At 38.9% G+C, this 22,433-nt stretch overlaps 1 protein-coding gene across 1 annotated transcript in view; it reads right to left on the reverse strand.

The window, feature by feature from the left end:
* DPP4 (dipeptidyl peptidase 4) overlaps positions 1–22,433 on the reverse strand; it is a 72,279-nt gene that overhangs the window by 41,308 nt on the left and 8,538 nt on the right. Inside the window, exons 2-3 of the mRNA XM_063428616.1 lie at positions 15,682–15,719; positions 15,299–15,386 (exon numbers count right to left, since the gene is read on the reverse strand). Of these exons, the coding sequence (XP_063284686.1) occupies positions 15,299–15,386; positions 15,682–15,719 (126 nt within the window). The remainder of the gene's footprint in view (positions 1–15,298; positions 15,387–15,681; positions 15,720–22,433) is intronic.

Genomic DNA, 22,433 nt, shown 5'->3' on the forward strand with positions numbered 1-22,433 from the left:
CAAGATGTCCTATATCGATGAAGAGTCGCGTCCAGGTCCCAACGCGTGGAAAACGAGAAAGATCTCTTCAGATAGTTCTGGTATTCCTGAATGTCCTCAATTCCTCCCAACCAGATTGTATTGTCGCCCAAATGACTGATGCACAAGATACGTATCTCACCAGGGAGAAAATAGAGGCCACCTTACCAGAACTGGGTGTTGGGGAAAATATTATATATATATATATCTGTTTAATATGTGCTTGATTAAGTCTGTGTGTATGGGAGGTCAGGAATTATCTTCAAAGGGAGTTTCTGTTTAGATAGTTGGAAAGATACAGCACCTGAAAGGCACCGATCACATTTACATATCAACTAGTCTTCAAAGGAGTCTCTATCTAGGAAAACACACCTTAGGTTAGAGACAAAGGGATGGCTGGGAGAGTTAACACTTAAATACAATAACAGGATAGACAACACTTTGGGCCTTGGAAAAGTAAATCTCATTTACATATCAATTGAGCTGAGGAGTTTGCTATTTACAACATGGGAACCAATTCCTTTAAAAATAGAAGATACTGACATCACATTAGATTAGGTTTTTGGTAAGACACACATGCTGCACACAACATCTCACAGCACATACACAATGTAGCCGATATTATTAGATAGATGGAATGTATGAGTGTTATGAATGTATTTTAACTATAACTCTGTACCATTCTTCTTCTGTAATATTTAACTGGGCAGATTCTAAGTAAAGATTTCTCTCTGGTAAGAACTATGGTGTTGGCTGTTTATTTGTAATATCGGATAGAATACCTTAGTAGTGCTAGTCATATATTTATCTGGACAAGGGGATAAAGATATATGTTAGTTCTTGGAAGAGGTGACACAGGGATATTACATTCACTATTAAAACACAACGCAGAGTGGATTTCTCTCAAAAGGATACCAATTGGAAGTATTGGTGGTGAGAGAAGGATTATACAACACTGGGCCCCGTGGTCCCTAGAAGTTTCTTGAGGGCCGCGTCTAATTCACAGTAACTAATGAATATTGCCGGGACTCCGAGGGGCTCCCTTTATCCCAAGCACCTCCAGCGGTCCAAACTGCGTTTAGGATAGGGTCGTCTGCCACCCCAGACTCGGGGCCCCGTCTGGGATGTCATCCGAAAGTGAAGGCAAGTGCGAAATTCCGGGTCAAGGGTCCAATCCCCTATAAAAGGTACGGGTTGGAGCTGAGATAAGCCTCCGTGAAGTACTTCCATGTAAAAAAGGACAGCTCTTATACTTCCTCGTATGTTCCGCTAGCACAACTCGCTCATGTAGCGGAGAACAAATCGGCTTTCCAGTGCGGACTTAATAGTATAGGCACCGCAGTGGGCCGCACTCAGTATCTCCTGAATACTAGACAGGTGCTTAACCAGCAAAACCGCAGTGCCCCATCGGGGTCTAAGTCTGGGTTTGCGGCTACTTTGTCTGGGAGCCTGGCTGGGAATACCGCTTGAATTATCCTGCGTGCTTCTCAAGCCAGCGGTCTATGGGCCCAGAAACGCACCGATGGTGCTAGGTGATCGGGCAAAAATCATTCCAAAGAAACCAGGTGAGCAATGGATAGAGGGTCGAACAGGGGCTATTCATGAGACGACCTCTTCTTCCAAGGTCGTCGGGGCACCTGTAGTGGACTTTGTTCTACATCTCATGGTGTCACTAGGGGCCGTCATCATAATCCACCCCCCCCCATCGTCCTCTCCCTCCGAGGGGAACCGGTCCGCCCGCCATTCAGCTAGGACGGCCATGCATGCCTGTGATCGATATCATCCACTATGGTCCCCAGTAGCCTAACCTGCCAGCAACATGGGGCACAAAGCCAGGACAGCCTGAGGGTGCAATGCGCCCAAGTAATAGCTGAGTCCCAGTCAAAGCTACAGCACATGTGCCTGCCATCGACGGAACTAATGTGGTAAGTCTGGTAACTGGACGGCGCGGTCATGGGGAAGTGGATGCCCGGGGGCCGCCGCAAAAAATGGGAAGCAGAGGATCTCGCTCAGCGGACTGAGCCGGCGGGCGGGATCCAACACGTGGGACCACCGGAGTCTTACTCCGGGGTCCCGGCAGTCGGCAAAGGAAAGCGGACGAAAAGTGAAGGGGGCAAAGCCACCCAGAAAAGGTAGAGGGAGGAAGGGAACCCCCCAAACCCAAGAAAAAAAAAACTATCCCCAGACGGGTGCCCAAAACAGGAAAATGCTGAAAAATCATAAGAGAAAATACATCCCTACAGCAAAAAAGTAGGGACAGAAAAATACAATCTAAATAAATAAATCATGGCAGTAGGGAGGTAAACACATTCTAAACAAATAAATCCCTGCAGCCATAAGAAGGTAGATGCAGGAAGACAGAGTAAATAAATCAATCAAGTAATCACTACAGCACTAAGCAGGTAGGTGTAGAAAATACAGATAGCTAAATTAATCAATCACTGCAGCACTAAGAAGGTAGATGCAAAAATACCCTCTAAACAAATAAATCAATACAGTAATAAACATAAATACAGTAAAATATCCACAACCACCCATATATAACAGGAGGTAGTGGTACTCTGACCTGTACTGTCTGCGGAGCAGCAAAGAAAGAGGAAATAGTTAGTTGGGAGAAGCCTTTTATAGATTCCTGATTTTTTTGTCTCTGGTGTTTTTATCTCTATGTTAATATGCTGCTGTGGAGTTCTAGTAAAGAGAGACTTAAGCAAATATGAAGCCTCCTGTCATGCTATAAAATTCCCATTCCTCTAAAGCATTGCTCATTAAATTCTCTGCTAAATACTAGGGAGAGGTTAAGGTAATGAAAACAATCATTCATATTTAGGTTTTTAATTCGTGTTGAACTTGTAAGCATGAATGGGCACTACGTTCTGTGTTTGGCACGATTTACTGGAAAATTATTAATGGAAAACATAATGAGCAATATCTGTAGGTCTTAAAAGTGTATAACAATGTAATAATCAGTCTAAAGATACGGTTTTACATTCACAAAAGTCTAATTTAGTACCTTTTTTTTTTTTTTTAGGACCACTATAAGCAACCAGACCACTTCTTGTCAATGAAGTGGCCATAGTACTGTGATCCTGATGATTCAGTCCTGTATTGTAAATCACTGTTTCCAAGATTTGACAAGGTTTACATAGAGGGTCTACCTATACCTCCAGACGTCACCCTGACAACCACTAGATGGCGCTTTCACATCCACAATGAAGGCAAACTGTTCTTTATGTTTGGCATTCACAAGAACTGCATGAGGATATTGAAGGGACACTATAGTCACCAAAACAACTACAGCTTACTGCATTTGTTCTGATGAGTAGAATCAGTACCTGCAGGCTTTTTCATGCAAAAACAGTCTTAAGAGTACAGCCTAGGAATACCCCTAGTGGCCACTCCTCTGACAGCCACTAGAGGTGCTTCCTGGTGCAATGCTACACACAGTGTGTAGCGCGGTCATTGAGCTCTCCACACACTGCACGGGGACGCTGAATGCTCCCCATAGAGATAAATTTAATCAATGAATGAGGAGATGATGATTGCCTAGGACAGCATTACATCCTGCCCCCTGCCTCCTTGGCAGACATAGTCAGAATTGGCAATCTTAGCCAATCCAATGTTTTCCTGTGGAAATTGAGATAATCAATTCTGAGGCAGATTGGGGCGGGGCCAGCCCTGGCAGACCCGGACAGCTGGAAAACAGGCGAGTGTTTTTTAAACTTGTTTAAAGGGGGAAAGTAGGGGCCAGGGACTATACATGTGTTTCTAATAGTATAGGTTCAGATATATAAGCTTGTATTCCAGACCCTATAGTGTTCCTTTAAATGCCCTATATGCACAATGCTTCTCATAGAGAAGTACTGAATCTGAGAATACAAGTGATTTTTATCCCCAATGTTTTTTATCCCCCATGTTTCTGTATGAAAAGTACTTGATTAGAAGAGAAGTCAACAAGAAGACATCAAGCACGGTGATTAAAAAGGAGGAGGAGATACAATGTACTAACATACCTTGTGTATGTGAATGACTAGTTCTAACCCAGGGGTAGGCAACCTTCGGCTCTACAGATGTTGTGAACTACATCTCCCTTGATGCTTTGCCAGCAATATGGCTGTAAAAGCATTATGGGAGATGTAGTCCAAAACATCTGTAGAGCCGAAGGTTGCCTACCCCTGTTCTAACCATTATAAAATACAAAGCTGGGCCAATAGTTTGAACGGGAGATGCTCTTATCTTGGATTTGTGCACAATTAGAAAGATTGCAGGCAGTATTCTAATTCACATTCATGATGTTAACAGCCTTCGTTAAATGAAAGCATTGAGGGTCCGATGCAACAATCACCAAGTTGCAATGATCAGCATTCTCTCATGAAACTGCATTATCCAAGTGCATCTCAATGCGGAGCATTTAGAATCTTCATGCAGAGCATGAAAACACAGAATATCGGCCCTGGAAATATAACCGTACCATAAAAGCAACCACTGCTAGTGGCTGCCTTATCAATAGCCAATAGAAATGTCCTTAGAGAAAAGGCCGTGTTTATATCTGTCGCACTGCAGGGACTCTCTGCAGGACCTCTACAGCTTAAATTATACTTTTTAGGACTTCTGCAATATATATTAATTTAATTTTGTCTCATTAGATACAGAAGGCTGAAGCACCGGGGTTACGTAAAGTGTCATTGTTTGCATTCCCATTTTTAACTTTCACTTTAAGTGGTGGCAAAGCATCTTAAACTGTATTTAACCACTCTTCTACTTGCAACATAAAAGTGTATGCTATACGTATTAAAAAACGTAAATGATATATTACACTGAACCAGAAACTATCAGATTCTCTAAATGGATACTGTGCCCTTGTATCAGCATTTTTCTCTAGAAAATGTGTTTTTTTTCTGAACTTTATAGCTATATAAAAAAAAGTCGAAGAGATTGTGAAATTGTTAACCAGACAATTATTTGTCTCTTGGTTCTCAATGACCTTGCATGAACTTACAATAACTGGCAATCTGGCATTCTTGTGTGCACAATCTTGGACTTTACACAAGACACTTCATCTCGGCATCTTTAATATTAGACAAAGTCATGCTATAAACCTGCTTTGTTGTTTTTTTAATCTTTTTTTCTGATTGACGGAATGGAAATTTAGGAATAATTAACCATGAAGAAAATATTGGAGTAGTTAAAACGCAAAAACACTTAAATATATTTCATAGCAGGGGTGCCAAAAAAGGCAGATCTCCAGATGTTGTAGAACTACAGCTTCCATGATGATAAAGGTATGCAAAGCATCATGGGATTTGGAGCTTTACACCATCTGTGGATCTACCTTTTAGATATCCCTGTTTCATAGTAACAAAATAACAAAGAAAGTCAGTTGTAAATAAGAAGTTTAATTATTTTGGCTTTCAACAAAACACATGCATTTTACATCCTTAAAAAAATTAGGATACCCTCTGTAAAGAAAAAACGTTATGATGTTCTATTGAGGTGATTTTAAATAAATTTTAACAGAACAAATACTTATTCCTGTAAAAGCTATTAAAAGGGACACACTAACATAACCACTGCCGCTTCGTGGTGATGAACGTGTGCCAAGCTCACTGGTAAATATTCTGCCCTTTAGGAGTTAAATCTCTTGGTTCATGCAGCCCTTGTCACGCCTCCTCTCGATGTGTTTCAAATGCCTTCATAACACATTTCCTGAACGAGAGGTCTCATTTTATGATTTATAATCTCCAGCTCTGTAAATTGCCTCCTAGAGCCTGGAGCATGCTCCTGTGTGCAATTAAGGTTGAGTTAACAGACCAGGAGATAAGAACCTCTGAAGTAAACACACTGTGTGATAAAAATTAAACCTTTTCCCCTCAGAGAGACTGTGTCAGTAATAGCCAGGGGAGGTGTGGCTAAGATTTAAAAAACAAAGTGACTCAACTCCTAAATGGCAGAGAATTGAGCAGTGACACTGTAGGGGCCTAGAATACGCACTAAGACCACTTCATTAAGCTAAACTTATTTTTGTGTCTATAGTACATTTTTAACACAAGCTATGTGCGATTTTTTTAAGATGAAGTTACACTTCCCCTTTACTGAACGATGGATGCAGGAAAACTACAGCTACGACCAGTAAAATATAAGCTCCTCAGAAGATCTTTTACAGAATCTAAACTAATGCAGAAGGGTTGAGAGCAAAGGAAAAATAATGGTTTGATTGGAGAGTATACCGTGCTTACACAGATGAAAGTCTCATGCCCCTATACATCCATTATATTAAAGAACTGTCAACACTGTAACTTATCTATGATTGTTCGAGAGGTGAGTGTTGCTAATAGCCAGCTGTTTATTTCATAAAAAATTTGGCTCTCGGCTTTTTAATCTTTATATGGATCTCGTCTATGTATTATCACCTTGTTGGAAGTCAAGAGAGACGAGTGATATAATTATTTTTGTGAAACAGCAGATTACCTTTTAAGAACAAGAATACAGAAAAGTGGGAAAAAAAATGTTTAAAAATGACCAACACTGTATACAGAACAGTTTTTCATATAGACTAAAAACTTGGGGTCATGAAAGTGTAAATTGTTGAACAAGCAGGAAAGTTCAGATTTCTAAACTACTAGAACATTATTATTGCAGGAAAACAATGTCAGTGTGGAAATTAACATGGGTACTATAATTTAAGTGTGGAGTTTGGCCAAAACCCAAAAATAACAGTTACTAGAAAAGGCTGCATTTCTTTAACAGAGGCATATTCGCTGCACATTTTGTGCACATAATGTTTGCTTAATCATTTCCTACAGACTATGTATATTCACATAGATTCCCTCAGCTAAAGTCCCCCTAATAAACTTATGTGCTAGGATACTCATCTTCTGCCTTTGGAAATGGGCAACTTTAAAATCAAAATCCTTACAGAATACCTGATGCAACTTGAGACTTAAGAAATTAAAATCCCAAAACACCAAAAAAAAAACAAAAAAAACAAAATGTTCCTAACCCCTCACTCGCCATATATGGATGAGGGCTTAAATGGGCACTATAGGCATCCTGACCACTTCAACTCATTGAAGTGGTCTGGGTGCAGTGTCACTGTTCCCTCAACCATGTAATGTTTACATTGCAGTGTTACAACCATCTCTAGCGGTTGTCTACCAGACAGCCACTAGAGGCCCTTCCTGCAGTTTCAAAAAGTTTGACTCCTCTTTGCATGAGGACATCAAGTGTGTTGAAAAATCCCATATGAAAGCTTTAACCCCTTAGTGACCAGACCGTTTTTCAATTTTCTTACCGTTAAGGACCAGGGCTGATTTTACATTTCTGCAGGTGTTTGTGTTTATTTGTAATTCTCCTCTTACTCATTTACTGTACCCACACATTATATAACGTTTCTCTAACCATTAAATAGTCTTTCTAAAGATACCATTATTTTTATCATATCATAATTTACTATAATTTTTTTATAAAATAAGATGAAAAAATTAAAAAAACAAAAAACATTTTTTAACTTTGACCCCCAAACTCTGTTGCGCATCTACAACTGCCCAAAAAAATCTATGCTAAAGTAGTTTTAAAATTTTGTCCAGAGATTAGACATATCAATGTTAACATGTTCTCAGCTTTTTTTGTGTGCAAGTTATAGAGCAATAAGTACAAGTAGCACTTTGTAATTTCCAAACCTTTTTTTTTTCTCAAAATTAACTAAAAAGTTACATTGTAACACTGATATCTGTCAGGAATCCCTGAATAACCCTTCACATGTATATATATATATTTTAAAAGAAGACAACCTAAGGTATTAAACTTGGGGTATTTTGACTCTTTTCATGTAACCATTTTACCACCAATCTATGCCAAATGTAAATAAAATAAAAAATAATTGGTGATTTTTTTGACACACATAGCAATTTAAGAATACATGTATTGAGAACTTTAAGGGTTACTGCCAAAGAACACTGTAATATGTGTTCAGCAACATCTCCTGAGTACAGTGATACCACCCACGTATAGGTGTGTTGGGTTTTCTGCGGGCTAAAATACCTTATTTGGAGGATGCACATTCCAGTTTTCCAAGGGTATTTCAAATGGTGGTATTTTAACACTTTCCATGCAATTATTCTACCACCAGTCTTTGTCAAACTTTTGGGTAGTCTTTTTGTTGTGTTATTTTTCTCTCACATTGTACTTTAGTCATAGATTCTCAGTTCCGGTTATGTGTTACTGACAAAGAACACCCCAATATGTGTTCAGCAACAGCTCCTGAGTACAACAGTGCCCCCAATCTACAGGGTTTTTGTTTTTTTGCAAACACACAGCGGTCAAATGCAGGGCTTTCCCCTTTTCCATGTTTGCACATTGAAATTTGCAAGATTGGTTTGCTGGGCCTATGTTCCCTTTGAGAGCGTAGTCCAGAAATGAAAATTACCCCCATGATGGCATACCATTTGTAAAAGTAGACAACCCAGGGTATTCAAAATGGGGTATGTCCAGTCTATTTTAGTAGCCACCTTGTCATCAAACCCTGGCCAAAATTAGCGTTTATATTTGTTTTTTTTGCATTTTTTTCACACACATTGCCATTTCACCGATATCCGTATAATAAATTTTACTGCTCTAAAACACTCATATTTGTTTAGAGTAATGTCTCACTAGTACAATAGTTCTCCTTAAGTGCAGGTTTTATGGTGATTTGGAAAGTTACAGGGTCAAACATAAGATTTGCAAATGTCTGTCTTCGTAAATTGCTATATGCCAGATTGGCTATGTTGCCTTTGAGACAGTATGGCAGCCCAGAAATGGAAATTAACCCTACCATGACATACCATTTGAAAATGTAGACAAAACAGGCTATTCAAAATGGGGTATGTCCAGTCTTTTGTAGTAGCCATTTAGTCACGAACGCTGTCCAAAGTTAGTGTTTTTATTCGTTTTTTGCATTTATTTTTTTTTTTTAAACAAAATCTGCACTTTTACTGGTGATTTCATCATTGTGATAGTTTTTATGGTTTTAAACACTCATATTTGTGTTCAGTGAAGTCTCCAGAGTATAACAATACCCCTCATGTAAAGGTTTTATGGTGTTTTGGAAAGTTACGGGGTTAAATATAGGGCTTGCCAATTCTCTAGACTGTGTGCCTGGGTTGTCAGGCAGGTCCCTCAAATTATTATTAATAAAATCAAATAATTATGTAGTTAATAGTTAACTATATATGTAGAATGTGTGTGTATATATATATATATATATATATATATATATATATACACACACACACACAGAGAGAAAATACATTTTTTTTTATTTATACAAACACACACTTTTATTTCCAACATATGTATACTAGATTATAAAATAATTAAAGCATTTTATAATATATGTTATGCATATATATAGAATTTCATTATAAGTGTATTTTTGTATTTATAACTCATTCTAAATGTATTTTGATTTAAATGTATATTAATATCAAAATACAGTTAGAACAAATTTAAACTGGTATTTAATTTTTATATACACATCATTCTTAGTGTATCTTAATATGAATATATAATTATTAAAATACACTTTGAAGAATGCATTGTGTATATAAACGTACATATACACACATTATATATATATACATATATACACACACACACACACACATATATATTTCCAAGTACTTTAATTTAAAAACTATTTTAGAACTTTATTAAACTTTTACAAACTTTTTGTGCAGGCATGAGAGGGACACCCTGAGAGCTCATACAGGCCCCCCGCAGGCACTGCACAAACTGGCTATTCCGACCCCGCGATCACATGGCTCATAGGGGCTGGAACAGCCCCAGGGGGACTGCCTGAGATGCCAGGCAAGTTCCCACTTCGTGATCGCTGGCAGGGGATTGCCAGTGATCAGGTAAGTGCATAGTTTGCTGCGGACGTACCAGGTACATCTGAGGTCGTTAACCGTTTTTTTTTGTCGGACATACCTGCTACGTCCGCAGTCAGGAAGGGGTTAAGTCAATTATTTCTTGTAGGAAAGGCCTAATGTGCTGCTACTGTTTCCAATCCATCATAGTTGAGTGACTTTCACAAGTTTCCAACATGTTAGGCATACTTGTTGCCCATCTAACCCACTCTGATTTTTAACCCATTACTTATGGTCTGATGGATGGGTAGGCAAATGTGGGCAGTGTTTCTTTCAGTCCTTGGATAATTAACCCATTGGTTATTGCTTATTGGCTAATAGGTATTTTATCAAGCCTAGAGCTCCATGTCTGTCATTGCTTTGTTGAGTTTATGACTAATCAAAAATTGCATCATTTTATTTAATTGATCATATTATTCCTTATTCATCCTATTTTGGCATATCATGATTTACTAATGAATATCCCACACAAATGAATGAGTGGCTAATAAATGTTGACAAATTCACATTTGTCTGAATTCAAATGGCCAAGTCAACCAATTTTATATTATAACAGAAGTACCACCCTGTGAGAGCAAGTGCAAGTCCCTGTTCCTCGCAGAACTAAATAAATGAGCTTTACTACATTTATTGCATATTCAGAATCTGATGCTCCCAGCCTGCACATCTTGCCTCTTCATCTGTGAAGCAGATCTAGATGTAAGAATTCCCATATTTATTTGAATAGCCCTTATATTTTACCATTTTGTTAATAAAGCAAAAGAAAAAAAGTTAGAACAATAAAACATTTATTTCTCACTCTAAATGCAAGAATAGTTTTTCCAATAGTAGTTAAACTCAACTTTTAAGTTCTTAAAAAACACCCAACGAGTGATAAAGGCGACTGTCTAACAACTTGGGACAAGTTGGGACCGGTCCAAGGCAGGTTTATTGGAAAACATAAAAATGTTTTGGCTCAAAAAAAAAAAAAAAAGAGGTTTTAGAGCTGAAACATTGTATATGTTATCAAATAGACTTTCCTTGGACATGTTCCCAACAGCCCTTTGTGTTGTTGGACCTGCAAGTGAATGGTACCCTAGGCTCGAGGTAGTCCTTTCAACATAAGCCTTCTCACTGATTGTTTTCATAAAAGGTTTGGGTCTAACAGAGTGCTGGTGTTCTAAATATTTACCCTTTGGAAATTGACAAACAATGGCATCATACTATAGCTAAATTTGACCAGAGTACATTGACCAAGAGGTTGTCTGTATATATTTACAACTGCTGTGATCAACACATTACCTGCTCCTTAAAGTGTTAACAGTAACGTTATACCCACTTCACCAATTCTCCCAGTCAAAAAGCAGTGGTTACCAGATTGTATCTGCTTGCTATGACCAGTATGAGATAGACAGAATGCATTAGAGATGCTTATTTGCCCAATATGAAATATGCTAGACTTGTGTCTGGTAATAATGTTTTGGTCAAACCATTTTTTCCCAATAAAATTTAAAAAATAAAATAAATATACATTCTATATCACCGATTTCATATTTGTTAAATATATGATGCATAAATTTAAATGTTTTGTTCTACTGCCGCCCCTCCCCCCCCCACCCACCCAATACTATTGGTCTCTTCTCACCCGAGCTGTGAATAAGATTAACATTTAGTGACTATCCCCTAGCAATCATTCATCTTATTTTTCCTAACCAATCCTCTATTTTGATGAGATGAAGTGGTCTGGGTGGTTATAGTGTCCCTTTAATTTTATCAGCCTGAGAAGGATGAGAGTTTACTTATCTTGCCAGGAATTGAACTTGAAACTTTGAGATATCACAGCTGAAGTACTAATGTGTTTAATAATTGCAGTATATTAAACGGCACATTAAGTTATTATATCTTTTACTAGGGAAAGTAACCAACCTCAAAAATATATTACCTGACCTGAATTTATTCATTACATAATTACAAAAAAAAAAAAGAAAAAAAAGCCGGGGAACACATGTTAAGCCTGTCATCGTATAACAAAATATTATTTTGTAGTAAACTGGTTTTAAGGATGTTTGTGGAACATAAACAATATCTAAAAGTTATTGGTGGTTGCTCGGACTTTCAATAAGGTTATAGAAGAAGTACATAGTACTTTAATTTGGAGGTAGTGCAACAGCAAACTAATTGGTTACATTTTGTCCTAGAGACTAGTTTTAAGTACATTTGTTGATCATCAAAAGTTTTTTTTTTCCATATATGTCCAGTGATGATATCAGTAAAGTTCTTCGAAGAACTAATGGCATTTAATCTCAAAATTCATTAAAAAAGAAATTTTTCCATTTTCTTTTAGTTGGATTCAAAAAAGCCAGTTTATCAGACGCAAAAACACAACAAAAAGACATTAATCTATTGAAGATTAAAAGAGATTTACATAAAAACCTAGAGCAGTTTGCAGAGTAATAAATGCGTAAAGTAAGCAAAATAGTGTACAATGGACTCTGGTCAAAATCCAACAGATAGGAATCAGTACAAGAGAAAGTTTAAAGAGACAATACACAAGTCTATGTTACTCCGCAAATAATTTTGTCTGCACTGTATATCAAAACTATTAAAATAAAAATAATAAAATCTCCAGTATGTGTGAGGTTTATATTCTATAAAAGAAGGGAAGGTTTCGACTGGCTATATTCTAACTTTGTAAATTGTATTGTTGCAATGAATCTCAACTCCTTAACAAAAAATGTAAAAACAAAAAAACAAAAAACAAAACAACAAAACACAATTACTAAAATTGACTTCAAGTTCCAGGGCAGATGAACACAAATACCTTCTGTTTACTCTAGAGTTCTATGTGCATTCTCCCTGAATTAAAGGCACAGTCCAAACATATAAAGCCATCGGCTTGCTGAAGTGCTTTATGGATGTAGAATGCGTCCATTTTTTCACAGCTCATTGACAAGACCGTGATTGGATAAACAAACACGTGTGTCTGGTTCACAAGGCTTCTCAATGAGAAGTTACGAGAAAGAATGATCTGTCCAGGATTTACCTGTAGAGTTCTATTCCATGGATAGGATTTCACAGGTAAATCCTAGCTGAATCACTTTTATTTGGGTGTGGATTAAAAAGGAATTTAATTTGGGCAAACAGTTTTTGTACAAATATATTAGATATATACATATACCCACCCACACACACACACACGTAACATCCACAGGACATACTTGGAAACCAGACTAATCTGAATGTATCTTTCCTGGTTAAATACATTATTATTATTACTACTACTACTACTACTACACACAGCCGTACAATATAAATACACACACACTTATTTTTATATTCAAGTGACAATCTTAGGAGCCTGCATTCCCACACCTATCAGCACATTCCTTACATTTAACCTGCAAGTGATCACTTGTATTCATATTTTACATCGCAACTGCTGGGACAAACGTGTTATTTGTATCTCTGTTCTATTATTTCATTAAAAATGTCTTTGAACGTAAAGATACGTATGAGGCTGGAAATTATTTCCATTTTATTGAATTCATTGTAGAGATAAAGCTTTACTAGAATGTGCCCACCAAAAATTTAAAGAAAATGAAAAGAAAATAAACAGCCTTTGTTAAAGCTTCTGCACTTGTTAGGTTAGCAGCAGCGAGCTTTGTCCAGACCAGGAAAAGGCAGAGCCAATCAGGTTTTGAGCTATAAGGGCAAATATTAATACATAAAACCTTGCCGGCTGGGGTTAATGGGATAGAACATTCAGCCTCTGGTAGCAATTTATCACACAAAGGAGGAGTTGATCTGCTGAATAAGGATATAGCAGCCATACCACCACAGCTGGTAGTACTCATAGCTACAATCACAGTTTTGTGATCTGTGCCTGTGATGAGAACCAGAGAGTGGGGACCACATAGTATCTGACTTATTGAAGTAAACCCTCACATCCCAATGCTGCTGTTAGAAGTAACTGTGTGGAAGGAGAGTGTGGGACACTTGTTAACATGACGTATGCAAGTTTAACTCCGTCACACAGTTCATGTTTGCCTTGTATCTAGACTTGAAATAAATTAACAATTCAAATAAATGATTCATAAAAAAAAAAAAAAAAGGGGGGGGGGACACTACGGGCACCATAACAACTTCATCAGTAAAATACATCAATTTCTAACTATTTTGTGAATGGGGAGCCCAGTCTGGGCTCAAATCAGCGCCACCCAGTTTGAGACGTCCTGTTTAACCCTTTATGGACCAAACTTCTGGAATAAAAGGGAATCATGACATGCCACACATGTCATGTGTCCTTAAGGGGTTAAAGGGTTAAAGCCACAGATGAAGAAAGTAAGTTCAGGGGCAGAGTTAAAAAGGCACCAGATTTAATACATTGGAGTTAAACATTTGAGAAGTGGTTTAACCCTCTGGGGTAGACCAGCCAGGGACCTCCTCACATGCTAACACTTTAAGTCCAATTAACATGGTCTGCCCCTTTAACACAGACGTTATACAGTTATTATAATGGAATATGTTGGTTTTCCATGAGACACATCTGAGGTTAAAGTTAAAGAATGCCCTACCTCTTGCTCCATAAGATACTAAACACAACAATAAATAGACAAATCATTTAATGTTTCTAGCCAATGGTCCTAAGCATTTAAACTTGTAATGAAGCTTTAACCACTAACTCAGATATCCACTAATTTGCACAGCTATAAAGGAAGTTCAGTTACTGACCCTAGACTGAGGCTCCAGCCACCCATTCAGTGTCAAGGAATCTGGATAGAAATTAGATCACAATTCACTCAAGGGAGAGAGTTTGTTTAGATACATTTTACCTGTCAATCTAATCCCAAAAATGTGAATTGTTTAAAATTCACTGAGAATTTTAAATACTAGGCCAATATATCTAAACTAGAAAAATTCTGTAAATTAGCAGTTAGGATTTTAGTTTGACAGTTTTACCCTAAAATTTTAAATTCACTACTAATTTAACTGTAGCAATTTGAAAAAGAAAAAAAAAAAATCAACTTTTAGGGTAAAATAATAAAGTTCCAACTATAGCCAAATTGGAGATTATTTTTCTCCTTAGTCCATACTACTTACCGTTTAGTGATTAAACCTCTTTAAATTCCTAACCATTCACTTATTAGTGATCAACTATATGCAATTATACTATACCTGGGAGTGTAAGGGGCAGCTAAACTAATTCTTTGCCACAGGGCACTAATAATAGCACACCTATCACCCTCAGCCATGCTATATATTCTGGAAATCCCAACAAGATAATCTAAAACCTGCAAGAGATCCTAGGAAGCACCAAACAGAAAGGTCTGAGATTTAGAATGTGCCTAATTGTTTACAGAGATTCATCTGCTCAGATATGGATATAAATTGTCACTTACCTTTAAAGGCCAACAGGGCAACAGGAACAGCAATGACAACGACCACAACTACCCCCACCAACACTCCAAGTAGCCATTTCACCCATGTCTGAAAGACAGATTGGGAGTGTCAACAACAACATTGTTATGTATATGTCGCTAACCTATTCTGCAGCGCTGTACAACTATACACTTCACTACTCTGACCATCCATACAGATCTCAAGTGATTTGGCTGTAAGTTAGAATATGTGGAATCAAGTGGTGGAGTTTAAAGAGCCATTCCTGGACCTTCATTCTAGAACAGTCAGCATCAGATCATGTAATAACTGTTACATTATACAGTTACTAATCTTGTAAACACAGAGGGATACATCCACTCAAACCAGGGATTTAAACACTTACCTTCATTCTCAAAGGGTTTCCCAGCAGGGTGTAGTCGACTGAGCCAGGGCAGAGAAAAACAGGGAAGGAGGGAAGAGAACAAAATAAGTTTAAGAACAGTCTCTTGATTATACAAGTCAGGCGTGTTAGACAGCCTCAGTCCAAATGGTTAAACATTAGTAAGGAGAGCTATCCAGCAGGGTGAGGTTCAATATGAGATTTGCTGGTATTCCATGTCTTTCAGATCATGACAATCAGAAAACATACACTGTTACACAGAAAAAGGAAAAGGCACATTTCTTCAGTTTGTTTTAGGGAGGGTAACTTAATCATATCCATTCAGCCCTGAAGGATCTATGATCTGCCCAGTGGCTGCTAGGAGGTATACATGTTATTATTAAATGTTCTATATTTCTGCAGCTTTGGGAGATGGGATTTAAAAAACTTAACAGGTTGGATTCCAAAAGGTTTATTATTTTTAGGTCAATTGCCATATACGAACTTATTCTCTACACATTGTCATTGAAAGGTGGTGCTTATGGAGACCAGTTGGGAATAAAACGGAGATTGGGATTACCCAAATCAAAGTGTCAAAACATTAATATTGCAAAATGGTTTTCCAGAAATCACAGCTTAGTGATTATCATACCAAGAGGTCTTCAATTTATAAAGGTTTAAAACAACAGATTACAATAAGCAAACTTTGGACCGCAAATACCGTCACCATTAGACAATTAAATATGACATTTGGATAGTTACTTAATTAGATACTTCGTTCATAATTCTACACATTGTCTTCTAATCTCAGGGTCATATGACAATGGTATGGCAGATAATACATCCCTCCCCCCTACCCCCCCCCCCCCCCCAGATGCAATGAGTGCCTAGAAAGGTTGCAGTATTTATTTAAACAAACAGCTTAAAACAGCAGTAAACATAAGCAGGCAATAACATACCAACCAAAAGTTTATATAACAACTGTGACAATAAAAGTAATACTTATCAACAATCTGTAAGAGCTAGTTTATCACTTATTTTAGCCCCACCACTAGTAAAGGGCCCCTGAGGATCTGGTGTATGTGTAATCCAAATCCTTGGATTACAGAGCTGTACTTGGCTCTCCTAGGGATCACCCACAGCTACTGCCACCCTAGTTGGCCATACTCCACTAAGACCAACCCCTGCACTGGCGCCAAGCCTCGGGGACCCATGCACAGAAGACAGAAAACAACAAAAGGAGGGAGAGAACTTACCATAATTTTTTGAAGAGGGAGGGAGTGTGTGTTTTATGCATAAAAATATATAACCCAAGTCCAGTCCCTTATTGAGCTACTTGCCAGCCCCTGTCGTGACCTTAATGGGCACATGAACTGATTGAAAAGACGTGTTGTGTTGATGGTCAACCACTATCATGATGACCTTTTATATATTCTTTATTCAAGGCCAATATTTGGCTTAAATTGCTTGTCATAGGAAGATGCAAGAGAATCTAATGCCAGCCATAAGGTTAACCAGAGTACACTCAATACACATGGCTCCTATACACTCTTGGCCATTGAAATAACGTACATACACTGAACAAAAATTATAAAAAACGCAACACTTGTTTTTGCTCCCATTTTTCATGAACTGAACTCAAAGATCTAAGACCTTCTCTATGTACACAAAAGGCCTATTTCTCTCAAATATTGTTCACAAATCTGTCTAAATCTGCGTTAGTGAGCACCATCTTTTCCGAGATAATCCATCCACCTCACAGGTGGGGCATATCAAGATGATGATTCGACAGCATGATTATTGCACAGGTATGCCTTAGGCTGGCCACAAAAATTTTGTTCAGTGTATTAACTCCTGAAAGACTAATTAGGCATAGTATTTCTGCTTTTATTGTAGGTTTACATCAGTGTCTAAGGGCTATGCGAATAAAAAGTCACCAAGTGGAACTTGTCTCGTCACAATCTTAAAGCTTCTGTTTAGAGGCTGTAACAACATACACCGGTGCTTGTCACCGCAATTTGACGATACATGTGAGCATGGCACATTTAAAGAGCACTCCACTGAACAAATACAAAAAGTTAAAAAAAAAGTAGATATCCCCAATAAAAAAAATGCATGCATTCATTATTCATTCTCCTCCACCCCCCGCCCATTGAAGTTTTATCTAAAAACAGCTTGCAAAAGCTGCCAATCTCTTGTCTGCAGCCTTTGCAAGCCCTCCACTTCTAACCCTGCCCAGACTTTCTGTGGCTGTCCAATTACAGATTTCCCAATGCAGCTCAATGAGAAGTCTTTGTAGGGCAGGTCCTTTGGGAAATTGCTGCTTCTTGAGACTTGTAACAACAAGGCAATAATGTGCTCAGAAGTTATTGTCAATAGTTTTTTTTTTTTTTTTCTCAATTTGTTTACTTGTGAAATTCAGGGGAAACAAAATACGTACTTAGAAACACCCCCACCTATTGCTGGTGAATGAAGACTTAAAAACAGAAGAGGTGTGGAGCAGAACTCAAAGTCACTTCGTACTCCCATTCTCTGGGCAATTTCGTGGAAGATTGCAGCAAACTGGTGGAACCTGGCCAAATGTAATTCTTCATTGACCCCTACTGATTTAGAGGTTAGATTGCATGGTAGGACCTGGTGCAGGGTCCCTTCATGTCCCTCCCCTATTGCAGGCATGTGAGAGGTTAAGTGTAGAAGCAGCAGACAGCTGCAATATACATATATTTTTAATTTAGATGCTCCATCCAACAGCCAGGTGACGGGGCAGGAACAAGAAGACATGCAGCCCTCTCACTACTAGTACTGAGAGGAACATTTTGGTAGGTGCACTCCTGGTTTTATTCATGGTCCCATTCCACAACCTGGAGGATGGAAGTAGGATGATCTGCTACTTGCCAATTCCATGTTTTATCCCTCGAGCACCTGCAAATTAGATGGGGAACATGGGACTGGACCCTGAAACAGGTGAATTTCAAAAGTTCAGGTTAATTATGTTGACCTTAAAAGAACACTCCAAGCACCAAAATCACAACAGTTCACTTTTTTTTAATTCTTTATTTTAAATGTGCTTGGCATGTCATCAGGAATACAGTGGCATTTTTCTGGACATTTTGATAACACTTTGGTGAAGCTATAGCAAGAAATGTCAAGACACTGCACATTTTTATATAATAAAAAGTAAAAAACAACAATATGTAAAAAAGTAAATTAAACATGCTGAACACGGAGTCTGTCATTAAAAAACAGACATATATGGTAAGTATAGTATTCTGTGGTTGCGGTTAGTGCTGTGAGCTATGGCAATATATAATAAAATAACGTATATTGACATACTGAACCTCTAGGAGATTAGCCTAGCTGAAATAGCCCTCCAGATTCGTATTATGGCTCTGCAAGAGCATTGCGGCTGTGTAGAGGCTATCTAGGGCATAGCATTATCCAAGAGCATTGTGATTAACTGGCTATGGTCTCAGAATGAAAAATATTAACTAGGGTAGTTGCAGGAACCATGCCTATCGGCCCATAATTGAACAGAAGAGCCGTGGTATGTAGTGATCACCTTTAGCTAGGTGTTAACATCTCTTTAACAGTAGCAGTACATGGTTAAGTAAGCATATTTTGCTCATGCATGAGCGGATTATAGGAGGCATGTAGGACTCTACTTGTGTTCGTCCTGGTTAAAACGTGGAGGGTATTATAATGCTGTACTTTGGGCCTGCTTAAATACGGTGGCAGAGCAGCTGGTTAAAGCTTTGTAGCCCGCTTCAGTAATTTGGTGCACACAGCTGTGTTAAGATGAGGGGAGGGGTGGTTATTAATTAAGCCATCTTGGAGGCGTTAACCTTGGGGCTTATATCGTACCTCATTTCTGTTGGGTGGGTATCTTCGGTAGTTGTTATGGTACACGCTAATTATATACAGTGACTATAAATTATAATACAGTGAAAACTTAAGCTTAAGCTGTTTGGTGGCCATTATAGCATAAGTAGTAAACAAATGTAAAAGTCAGAGAGAGTATGTACAGATTTAGCCCGTTGGGGCTATTTTAGCTCCTCGCTGCCGCTCCTTGTTAGGGGTGAAGGGTTGTGTCTTCTCCACATCCCAGCAGTGCACCTGTGGTGGGGGCCGTTTCGGGTGTTCCATCAGGGAGAGGCCCAGCGCTTGCAGGAAGGTTTGGGATTCAGCAATGTCGGTGATGCGGTATAGCGTTCCTTCTTTGGTGGCTTGAAGTGAACGGGGATTGCCCCATCTGTAGGGGATGCCATTTCTCTGTAGGGCACTGGTAACAGGGCGCATGGAGCGTCTCCACATTAGGGTGGGCCGAGACAGGTCGGAGGATAAGGTGAGTGTGTGCGATTCGAATTCGCAGGTTGATGTGTCCCGTACCACAGCCAGTATTGCCATTTTGTCCACGAATTGGACAATGAGGTTGTCAGGGTTTCTTTGCTGTTTTAAACAGCAACCCTTTTCTGTTTCAGTGATTGAGTTTCAGCTGCAATCACTATGAGCTCCTTCTGCTTGTTGCCACGGTTACTCACCTGTGAGTAGTAATCAACCCTGCTGCTAATCAGTTCTGCCTATTTAAGCAGCTAAGCCCAGAACCTCCTTGCCCTTGCGTGGTTTCCTGTTCCCCAGAAGTCTCCTTGTTCCTGTGTTTCCTGTTTGCTCCTGGTTCCTGACTCTGGCCTTGTTCCTGACTCCGCTGCTCTCTGTGCTCCTGATCCTGGCTTGTCTGACTACCCGCTCTGGTGACTGACCCCTGCTTGATTCCTGGACTTTGCTTTTGTTATTTATTTGTTATTTATTAATAAAGGTGTGTTTGCATCTACTTCTGTCTCTGTCTGGTTCCTGGTCCCTGACAGAGGTCCCTTGAGGATATTTCCTGGCCATTTGGTGGTTTGGGTAGGCGGTAGCAGCCATTTAGGAAGATGGCTTTTGCTCGTTTGGGTGGGAGCAGGTGGTAAAACAGGCAGCGTACATATTGGGGTAGCTCCGCTATGGTCACTTCTTCTGGTACTCCCTTCAGCTTGATGTTATTGCGGCGGCTTTTGTCCTCCAGGTCCGCCATCTTCGCTGCCAGAGACTTTCCTGGGACCGGCCAGTCGTGACTTGAGCCTCTTGTATAGCGGCTTGTGTGGTGAGTAGGCCTGAGACCTCTTCCTTTGTCAGCTTGACTCTGCCTGTGAGGGAGTGCACGTCTTCCTGAATTATCGCTAGGTCTGCTTGGAATAGAGATCTAATGTCCTTTTACAGTGACTTAATGTCCCTTGTGGTTGCTGGTGTGTAGTCCTCCTCCAAGGATGTGTGGTTTAAACCTCCCCTCTGGGGTAGCCCATCGAGGGTATCCATTGAAGGCGCTCCCCGGAACAGTAAATCTCCAATATCTTGAGAGCAACATCATGGGTTGTTTTGTCTCTTTTGTAAACATTTCCCCATTGTGTGGCCCATAATTAGGAGCTTTTGTCGTCAGTATAACCGATGTTTGTGAGCTGTAAAGCTGTTTTTTGTGTGATTTTGCTCCCACTACAGTTCACTTTAATGACTATGGTGCCTGGAGTGCCCAGCACCCGCCCCAACCCAGCCCAGCCCATTTTAAGAAGTCAAACTACTGCTAGGGTCCTTCATAACAATAGCAAGCAGTAGTAGTTATGGTGTTTGGAGTGTTTCTATAAATTTGAATATCACTTTGAATTTCATTGCAATTTCCACTTTAGTGAATAATCTTTAATATTTTGCAGTTTTCTCTTTTAAGGACAATTAAGGAAGTAATCCCTACACGTGTTTAGAGTCAATTTAGGAAAAGCATTAAAAGGTCACAGATGCCTAAATATATGTCCACCCAACAAAAACCATATTGAGAACTGTCCAGATGCACATATTATTATGATGATATTTAGAGAGCACCGTCAAATTCCGCAGTGCTTTACAATGGGTGGACGAACAGACATGTAGTTGTAACCAGGCAAGTTGGACACACAGGAACAGAGGGGTTGAGGGCCCTGCTCATTGAGCTTACATGCTAGAGGGAGTGGGATAAAATGACCCAAAAAGGTAAGGATAGCATTAGACTAGTGACAGTTGCAGAAGAGGAATCAGTCAGGAGCTATTAACAGTTTAATTGGTACGCTTTTATGAAGAAGTGGGTTTTTAATGATTTTTTGAAGGAGTGGAACATGTGAGAGAACTTGTGCAATTCTGCTTTTATTACTAGAGGAAGTTTTATGGCAGGCAAGGGATAGTCTTTAGTTTATGTTGACCTATGCATTTTCTGATCACGTTTCAGCTTTTTGTAAAAGGGGATCCAGTAAGGGTGCAGTATTATTTTCAAATAAGTCAATTCAGGGTTATTCACCCAAGTTCAAGGTGACTTGAAAGTGAATTTAAATTTTAAGGCCAAACTGGGAGCCCTTTAGATTTGTAATCACTTTGACTTCTTAGCAATTCACACTTAAGTAAATAAGCCTGAATTACCTTACGTTTGTCTCGCGTACGCTTTTAAAAGGTACAGCTTGGAAGGAGTGCTTTAAAATAAATCTGGCACTTCCCAGCATTTGTGAAAGGGAACTATAGAGAGGAACTTCTTTATTTTAATGGATTATAGTTGTAACACATTAAACAAATGCAAAGAAATTAATAAAAACAAAAGAAAAAATATTTCATATACACCATGTAGTGGACCGTTCTGCCGCTACCGGATAGGGAATAAGCACTTCAATCAAAAGCATCTTATTCTAGTCTGTGAAGGGTTTTCCTAAAATCAGAAATCCCTGCTAACC

This window comes from Pelobates fuscus, chromosome 8 (assembly GCF_036172605.1).
Source record: "Pelobates fuscus isolate aPelFus1 chromosome 8, aPelFus1.pri, whole genome shotgun sequence".
Classification (NCBI taxonomy): domain Eukaryota; kingdom Metazoa; phylum Chordata; class Amphibia; order Anura; family Pelobatidae; genus Pelobates; species Pelobates fuscus.